At 43.2% G+C, this 9,829-nt stretch overlaps 1 protein-coding gene across 1 annotated transcript; it reads right to left on the bottom strand.

Moving 5' to 3' along the window:
* Nucleotides 1–4,076: 4,076 nt before the first annotated feature.
* On the bottom strand, nucleotides 4,077–6,726 carry LOC112259575 (transmembrane protein 125-like). The gene is made up of 2 exons (XM_042329551.1): nucleotides 6,044–6,726; nucleotides 4,077–5,728 (listed from the first exon to the last, which is right to left on the bottom strand). The coding sequence occupies exon 2, from the start codon at nucleotides 5,673–5,675 to the stop codon at nucleotides 4,983–4,985; it is 693 nt and encodes a 230-aa protein (XP_042185485.1). The 5' UTR covers nucleotides 5,676–5,728; nucleotides 6,044–6,726; the 3' UTR covers nucleotides 4,077–4,982.
* Nucleotides 6,727–9,829: the final 3,103 nt, after the last annotated feature.

Here is a 9,829-nt window from a genome sequence, read left to right on the forward strand (position 1 = left end):
AATCGTTACGAACTGGGGAGTTTTTCAGGACAAAAAAAGAAAAGGTATGGAGCTACAGTTGAAGTCGGAAGTTTACATACACTTAGGTTGGAGTCATCAACCACTCCACAAATTTCTCGTTAACAAACTATAGTTTTGGCTAGTCGGTTAGGATCTACTTTGTGCATGACACAAGTCATTTTTCCAACAATTGTTTACAGACCGATTATTTCACTTATAATTCACTGTATCACAATTCAAGTGGGTCAGAAGTTTACATACACTAAGTTGACTGTGCCTTTAAACAGCTTGGAAAATTCCAGAAAATTATGTAATGGCATTAGAAGCTTCTGATAGGCTGATTGACATCATTTGAGGCAATTGGAGGGGTACATGTGGATGTATTTTGAGGCTTACCTCCAAACTCAGTGCCTCTTTGCTTGACATCATGGGAAAATCAAAAGAAATCAGCCAAGACCTCAGAAAAAAATTTGTAGACCTCCACAAGTCTGGTTCATCCTTGGGAGCAATTTCCAAACGCATGAAGGTACCACGTTCATCTGTACAAACAATAGTACAATAGTACACAAGTTTAAACACCAATGGACCATGCAGCCGTCATACCGCTCAGGAAGGAGATGAGTTCTGTCTCCTGTTGATCAAACGTATTTTGGTGCGAAAAGTGCAAATCAATCCCAGAACAACAGCAAAGGACCTTGTGAATATGCTGGAGGAAACAGGTACAAAAGTATCTATATCCACTATAAAACAAGTCCTATATAGACCTAACCTGAAAGGCCGGTCAGCAAGGAAGAAGCCACTGCTCCAATACCGCCATGAAAAAGCCAGACTACGGTTTGCAACTGCACATGGGGACAAAGATCATACTTTTGGGAGAAATGTTCTCTGGTCTAATGAAACAAAAATAGAAGTGTTTGGCCATAATGACTATCGTTATGTTTGGAGGAAAAAGAGAGGTGCTTGCAAGCCGAAGAATCCCATCCCAACCGTGAAGCACATGGGTGGCAGCATCATGTTGTGGGTGTGCTTTGCTGCAGGAGGGACTGGTGCACTTCACAAAATAGATGGCATCATGAGAAGGAAAATTGCGTGGATATATTGAAGCAACATCTCAAGACATCAGTCAGGAAGTAAAAGCTTGGTCGCAAATGGGTCTTCCAAATGGACAATGACCCCAAGCATACTTCCAAAGTTGTGGCAAAATGACTTAAGTACAACAAAGTCAAGGTATTGGAGTGGTCATCACAAAGCCCTAATCTCAATTCCATAGAACATTTGTGGGCAGAACTGTAAAAGCGTGTGCGAGCAAGGAGGCCTACAAACCTGACTCAGTTACACCAGCTCTGTCAGGAGGAATGGGCCAAAATTCACCCATCTTACTGAGGGAAGATTGTGGAAGTCTACCCGAAACATTTGTCCCAAGTTAAACAATTTAAAGGCAATGCTACCAAATAATAATTGAGTGTATGTAAACTTCTGACCCACTGGGAATGTGATGAAAGAATTACAAGCTGAAATAAATCATTCTCTCTACTATTATTCTGACATTTCACATTCTTAAAATAAAGTGGTAATCCTAACTGACCTAAGACAGGGAATTTTTACTAGGATTAAATGTCAGGAATTGTGAAAAACTGAGTTTAAATGTATTTGGCTAAGGCGTATGTAAACTTCCGACTCCAACTGTAAGCACAGGCAAAATCCTAGAGGAATCCCTGGTTCAGTCTGCTTTGAGCCATTCACTGGGAGATGGAGTCACCTTTCAGCAGGACAATAACCTAAAACACAAGGCTAAATCTGCACTGGAGTTGCTTACCAAGAAGACAGTGAATGTTCCTGAGTGGCCAAGTTCCAGTTTTGACTTGAAAATGGCAAGACTTGAAAATGGTTGTCTAGTAATGATCAACAACCAATTTGTCAGAGCTTGAAAAGAATAATGGGCAAATATTGTACAATCCAGGTATGAAAAACTCTTCGAGACGTACCCAGAAACACTCACAGCTGTAATCACTTCCAAATATCATTCTAACATGTATTGACTCAGGGGTGTGAATACTCATGTAAATTGGATATTTCTGTATTTTATTTTCAATAAATGTGCAAACTTTTCTAAACACATGTTTTCACTTTGTTATTATGGGGTATTGTGTCTAGATCGGTGAGACAATTTATCAATGTAATCCATTTTGAATTCAGGCTGTAATTAATCAAAATGTGAAATAAGTCCAGGGGTATAAATACTTTCTGATGGCACTTTGTGTAGTCTTTTGACACTTTTTATATGATGTAAAAATTGTATTATGTTCAAGATGCGAGATCCATCAAACACTATGCTGAAGTGATGTTGTTTTGTCAACCCTTAAAAATGAACAACACTTCCATGTCACCATTGATATTGATACATTTATTATAATCTACTTGGTAATAAATTATTGAAATGCGGCTCTTGTACAAAAAAAAACATATTTTCAGTCATTTTCTTTGCCACTTTATCATAATTGATGAAGAATTAAGACAATAAGTCTCATGGAGAAAAGATTAACCTTAGTTTGTTCTCATCAATTGTTTACAGTTCTCAGGTTTATTTACACTGTCACTTTTTTTCTCAGCATTTAGCTAAAAACAGTAGAATATACAATCTATACAGACAGATTGACCTGTAGCTGTTGAGTCCATATCATCATATTTGTAAAGAAGTTGATATTCATCTGATACAGTACATACAAAATAAGTGTGCGGTGTCCATATTAGGACAGCTTAGAACAAGTGCTGCTGAGACTGTCCTAATATGGACCTTGCAACCATCCCTGCGTTTGGTCCTATTTTTTTTTTTTTTTACACATAACTGTTAATTAGAAAGACTACCCGTACTTAATTTAAACAGGATTCCGGCACCTCTAATTTTTGGACTGTTCCTTTCCGGGAAACCTATTTGGTAGGATCCGGTACCTCTTGTGGCACGATAAATAACTTTCACTGTTTGCAATGTAAAAATGTGAATAAAAGCGATCAAAGTTCATTTGAGTTGCCTTGCCATTCATTTTCCTGCCCCCTAAAAAAAGTTGATTGAGGTTTGCGCAACACTGTAGCCTATATTTGAGACCAACGAATGGCCGTTGCTGTGGTGCGAGAGAAAAGCACGCTTGTCTCTCACAGAACTAGAATGAGTCACTTTCTATGCTCTCTCGCCCTCTCTCTGCTCTGAAAGACATGATCCTGCAACTCTCATTTCTCCAGCATTGCACTTCCTCACATTTGTTTGTTCAGTTATTTAATATGCCAATTTTTCCTTATAGAGTCAGCACCCATGATACATTGAAATACATTTGTGTCTCCACACATCTAGGCCTAGGCTATTGATGGATTCAAGACTAGGTCATTTTTTAATGAATTCAGATTCTCAGTTTGTCAGTGTCAAACCAGCCTGTCATTTCAATCATCTGTATGGTATTAAAAAAGATTCTTCCAAAGTCTGCAGTCATAAAAGTACGTAGAGTTGCATGAAATGCGTTTATAAAAGGGCACATTTTCCCCACATCCTAGGCTACTAAGGGTTCTACTTAAGTCGTTATTTTAGGTATCTGTACTTTACTTCACTATTTACATTTTGGACAACTTTTACTTCACTATATTCTCAAAGAAAATAATGTACTTTTTACTCCGTACGTTTTCCCTGACACCCAAAAGTTCTGGTTCCATTTTGAATGCTTAGCAGGTCCAATTCACACACTTATCAAGAGAACATCCCTTGTCATCCCTACTGCCTCTGTTCTGGCGGACTCATTAAACACAAATGCTTAGTTTGTAAATAATGTCTGAGTGTGGGAGTGTGCCCCTGGCTATCCGTTCATTAAAATTTAAAAAATAACATGGTGCCGTCTGATTTGCTTAAAGGAATTTAAAGGAATTTTAAATGATTTGTACTTTGATACTTAGGTATATTTTAGCAATTAAATGTGCTTTTGATACTTAACTATATTGAAAACCAAATACTTTTACTCAAGTAGTATTTTACTGGGTGACTTTCACTTTTACTTGAGTTATTTTCCATTAAGGTATCTTTACTTTTACTCAAGTATGACAATTGAGTACTTTTTCCACCACTGCCCATGTGTGCAACTTCTGTAAGCGCCTCTACTCTATGCCACTAGCTGAATGCGACGATATGCACGTTATGCTTTATTATAAAGGTGAATCTATTTTGTCATGTTTTCCAGTACCTCTGAGCCCCCCAGGTCACCTGATTTCATGCAAAAAAAGTGTTCCTGTACCTTCCGATCTACAAATTAAGCACTGATAAGACTACCAAATTTGGGTCAATATAATAACATCAAATAGGACAAGTGAGTCAAAACAACACAGAGGAACTAGAACAATGTGACTTGGTCGGGTCTCCCCCAATGCGAGTGGCTTGTTTGTGACGATGGCAGTGTAGCGCTCATTCTGCCACTGATAGAAACAATGGCCAGTGTGACTGAGGGTCCTGGGGGTCCGTGGGGCTGGTGTCACCCTGCACAGCCTGGTTCCCACAACACAGCAGTGGTGAATGGCATAGTTGGCATAGTGGGCACGGTCTGCAATGGGCATTAGTCAACAGGATGACGCAGTCACAGTGCCAGCAAAAAACACAGGACTCTGTTACAGACCCGGGAGAGTGAGTGGTGATACCCCTTTCCTATCTTTCCCTCCCCTCAAGTCCCTTCATCTATTAAGTCCCCTAGTCTCGTCTCGTCTCTCCTCTCCTAACTTGCCTCCCCTCCTCTTTTCACCTCCTGTTCTCCTCTCCTCACCTGTTTTCCTCTCCTCTTCAACAGACCTGGGATGTATACAGTGTCTATGGCTCTGGTCCCATTGCGCCAGGCAAGCTCAATCAAGCACAGCTCAAGTCTTTTAAAGAAATACAAATATTATTTCAACCAAGGGTAGTGTTCATTAGGGCAACGCCGTTTGGTGCCTAATGAACAAGACCCGGGTCTGCACTCTCAGATGAGGCTAGTTCTACTAGAGGAGACCGTAAACACCCTGACTGCCCTGCCCCGTAACCCTCTCCCTCCCCTCCTCCGCCTCTGCAACCTCCTCCTCTCTCTCCTCTGCTGGAGGTGCACTACCAGCAAGTACCCAGCCACCGCCAACCCGGTGGTGCCCCCTACCCACAGTAGCACCACCCCGGACAGGAACATATCCCTGTGGCGCTGCCCGGGCCGATGGTGCCCGCTGGCCAGCGACATGTAGAGTAGGACCCCTCCGCAGAGTGCCAAAGCCATCCCGGTGAAAATGATGACCACCGGGTCCGCCCGCCCACCGCTCTTCATTAACTCTATACGCCTCCGGCTGTGAATGCAATTCATATCCTGGACGGCGGAGCTTAGGAGCTGTTTGAGGAGGACAGCCAGAGCTAGGAGGCAGAGCATGGTGCCCACTCCTAGGCGCCACTCCCCGGACAGGCTGTTGGTGGTGGAGAGGAGGCCTACGCCGCCGAGCCCCAAGCCCAGGACGAGGCACACTGAGATGCAGTAGCAGAGCAGGGAGCGCCGCGGCTCGCGGAACCACCACAGTTCCACCTGGTCCTCCAACACGCGCCGCTGGAGCAGGGACGGGTCCAGGCGCAGCACACGGGGGGTCCGGCGTGGGGTGCGCCGCGGGGACATGGGGGAGAACTCCTCCATCTCAGCCATGGCTACTAGGGGAGCCCCCCTCGAGGTTGATCCAGCCAGCTCACAATAGGTACCTGAGGGGGTTAAGAGCAGTTTGGGTTAAATGTCATATTCAAATTCTATGCTTGTGTAACTAGCATTGAGCTTTGTTGTGAACTCTATCAATGGTTAAAGATGTCATGCAAATCTCATCACATTCTACTTGTTCTCTTTTGTGCTAGTTGCCTCATCAACATCCATTGTTTATATTAGCAATGCACAACTCAAAGTTCTCGAGGGATGCAGTCTATACTACAGTAGTTCTCCAGAGATTGTTATTGGAGTTGTACTGAAATGTGCACGTGATGGTGCTGTCGCCATAGTAACAAAGTCACATATAGATTACTTACCAGCGCAGACTAACGAGCCTGTTCTTCCAGCCTCTCTTTAGTCATCCCACCTGTCAGTCCTCCAATCAGATCGTCATAACAAAAACACATCATGATAGACATACACACTCCACAAAACTTCCTGGAGGCTGGTTGAGACTGTTGTGGTTCATAATTCCAAATCTGTGCATCTTGGTGGGTCTCAGAGTGGAGTCATCCTGGTTGTGTCATGGTCCATGTGCCCCAGCGTTGACTGTATGCTTGTTTGCAGTGGTGTCAGGTTATCTGAGGTAGTTTCCAGTCCTGAAGGAGATCCTCATGGCTGACTTGAGAGATATATGTCAACAGGTCTTCCCTCCTTAGTGTAATCTCTCTCTGGTCTGCTAGTCTATCGCTCTCTCTCTCTGGTCTGCTCTCCCATCGCTCTCTCTCGCTCTGGTCTGTTCTCCTATCTCTCTCTCTCACACACACACACACATACACTTTCACTGTGAGTTGTGATAATTGTCAGGGTAGAGAATCAAGGATGATGACACACAGAAGGAGGGAGTCTAGGACAATCCATCATGAGTGGGGATGCTAGTGATGATAATGGTAGTGAGGGTTGGTAGGCAGAAGATTTGTATACGCTTCGCTCACCCACAAGATGGTAAGCCTGATGACAGTGACACACTGCCCACTTATTTGACTTGGTTCTGTCAAAGCTGGCATCACGGGCTCGCTGGCACTGTGGGCACACACACACACACACACACACACACACTCCACATGGCCAATGAGAGAGGACAACCGCACAATCACAATTCACAATACATATGGTGGAAATAGGGGGGAGGGTGGGATTGTTATGGTGTGGCATTGGTGACATCGACCAGTGCTTCGCAGTGAGACGGCACGCGGACAGACAGACAATGGGGCAGCCGATGGACACAATGACTGAGATGGAGATGGCTGGTGTGTTTGTGGAGGTGGCTCTGATGTCAGTGTCCCCAGATAATGCCCCCTCTGTCACTCCGAGCATGGCGTCATTGATTCACATGATCTAAGATTGCCTCTTGTGTTAGCCACAATGAAGGCTCTAACTGGCCCTTCCCATCTTATACTGTTCAAACTCCAATGTCAGCTCCTAATGTGTAGGCATAATACTGCATATAGTTTATGCCAGAGCCAAACATGAAGATAAAGATAGGCTGTGTGATTTATGCTATTGAAGAAAAATGGGAACACTTCATATGAATAGCCTCTTGGGTGGAGGTGTCCTTATTAGAGTAACTATGAACGGTGTATGCTCTCCCGTCAGTCCGTTTGAATTGTTTGTGTGCTCTGATTGGTTGATGGTGTGACTGGGCCTCCACTTGTTTTTTTTTTGCACCTCCACCATAGACTTAGATAGACAATTCCACCCAGGTCATCAGGAGAGATCATCCATTGAATTATACTTGTGAGAAAACATTCCATAACTGCAGGTGGCAGTATATCACCAGTATATACAGTATATATCACCAGAATATATACATGTCCTAACAAAACACTCCTGGTGGCAGTATGCACCCTTTCAGTTTATTTACCAACTCATAGAAGTAGTAGAATAACAAATTGACTACTTTAAAATGGAGATGGTGCTGCCCATGCTGTCACAGACACAAAGTTGAGAAGTGTAACTAAGTCTATGATCTCCAACTCGCGCCCACTCCATCCTCTACTGCTTTTGAAAAAGTTGAAAGGTAATCGAAGACAGGAGGGGAGGAAACCTGGAAACAAATGTAGTTGTATGAAATGAGACTCACCTTCTCTGCTAGCATGTCACAGGGGTGGAATCCTAAAATAAGTGTAAAGTAGTAAAAATAAATGTATTTTCGTGTGAGACATTTAATAAATAAGTAGCGTATTGTTTTTTAAATGTATGCATGCATGCTTTTCTCCTCCGAGAAAACAACTGCTGACTCAAAGGGTGTGTGGCGGCTTTTAAAACACTTCTGCGCTAGCCATCGGAAGGATACATTTGTACTTCCTCTGCAGGAGGAGGCTATCAAGGAGAGGACACTTTCGTTCGCATATTTACAAATTGACACTCCTACATATGGCAACTGCTTTTTGGTTTATGGAGGAGTCAAGGAGAGGACGTACTTTTTCCCAGTTGAGACAGTTGTTGCTTAATCCATGTCCCACACCAGAGGGCTATATTACAAAGCATAATCAATGAATTTGCCATTTGCCATCAATGAATTTGTTAACTTGCCTAAATATTGAAATGGGCATGGTCGAATTGACTCAAAAACCCCAAAAACATATTGAAATTTAGCTTTATCAATGAACCTGAAAATCTGTAGATATTTTAGGTTGTTAATCAAAGTTAACTGGCTAACTCATTGACCCTGCTTTGAAGTACACCCTTCACACCTACTGAACCCTGCATATCAATGTTCATATAAAAAAAATCCCCTCAATCAAATTTTGGCTAGGCTACTTTGAAGCAAGGTAAGCCTTGTCTATCTTGAATATGTAAAGTAGCCTAGGCATTCAGGTTTCAGGGTAGGTATCCTATTGACGATATTCAAGAATGTATCTGTTTGTAAGATATTTCTTTATTCAGATTATTTTGTATAATGTGTTGTATTTACCATGGATGGTATGATAACATTGTAAAACTTTCAAGTTAAATTTGGGCCTTAGAACAATGCATCATCTTAATTTAAAACCTGCCTTTCTATTGTATTTGTAAGTTTGAAAGCAGGTTTACTATTATTAGACAGTAATTGTTTTCAGTGAAAAACAAAACTGTTGAGGTAGTAAGAGGAAGGGGATACCTAGTCAGTTGCACAACTGAATGCATTCAACCGAAATGTGTCTTCTGCATTTAACCCAACCCCTCTGAAGTAGGTACGGCAGGTGAGGGCCTCCCGAGTGGCACAGTTGTCTAAGGCACTGCACTGCATTGCGGTGCTAGCTGTGCCACTAGAGATTCTGGAGTCCAGGCTCTATCGCAGATGGCCACGACCGGAAAACCTATGGGGTGGCACACAATTGGCCCAGCGTCGTCTGGGTTAGTGGAGGGTTTGCCCAGCAGGGATGTCCTTGTCCCATTGCGCACTAGCGACTCCTGTGGCGGGACGGGTGCAGTGCACGCTGGCATGGTCGCCAGGTATACAGTGTTTCCTCCGACACATTGGTGTGGCTGGCTTCTGGGTTAAGCTTGTGTCAAGAAGCAGTGCGGCTTGGTTTCGGTTGTGTTTCGAAGAACACACGGCTCTCGACCTTTGCCTCTCCCGAGTCCGTACGGGAGTTGCAGCGATGAGACAAGACCGTAACTACCAATTGGATACCACGGAATTGAGGAGAAAAAGGGGTAAAAATAAAATAAAAGGCAGGTGAGGCTTCCTCTAAGGGAGGATGGGGAACACTACACCCATGAAACTGTTGACGTTGGAAAAGACTTTCCTATCAGCAATGACCTGGTAGGTCCGAAAGACTGTGTCATCGATATCTCTGAGGTCAGGTGAGATCTAGTAAAGAACAAGAAGGCCTGCACACTCTGTTTATGCTCCCAATTAACCACTTTACTGACAACGTTTCAATCCAAAACTGATTTTTTCAGCCTCAGTTAACAATATGTTATGGGATTTTTATGAATAATGACTAAATTATCTATACATTTAACTTAGAACTATAACTAAACAGTGCTTGAGCGTCACTTCAGACCCGGGTTCAATACCAGGCTGTCACAACCGGTCATGACATGGAGTTCCATAGGGTGGCGCACAATTGGCCCAGTGTCGTCCAGGTTAAAGGTGGGTTTGGCCAGGGGGG

The sequence above is a fragment of the Oncorhynchus tshawytscha genome, linkage group LG10 (genome assembly GCF_018296145.1).
Source record: "Oncorhynchus tshawytscha isolate Ot180627B linkage group LG10, Otsh_v2.0, whole genome shotgun sequence".
NCBI lineage: Eukaryota > Metazoa > Chordata > Actinopteri > Salmoniformes > Salmonidae > Oncorhynchus > Oncorhynchus tshawytscha.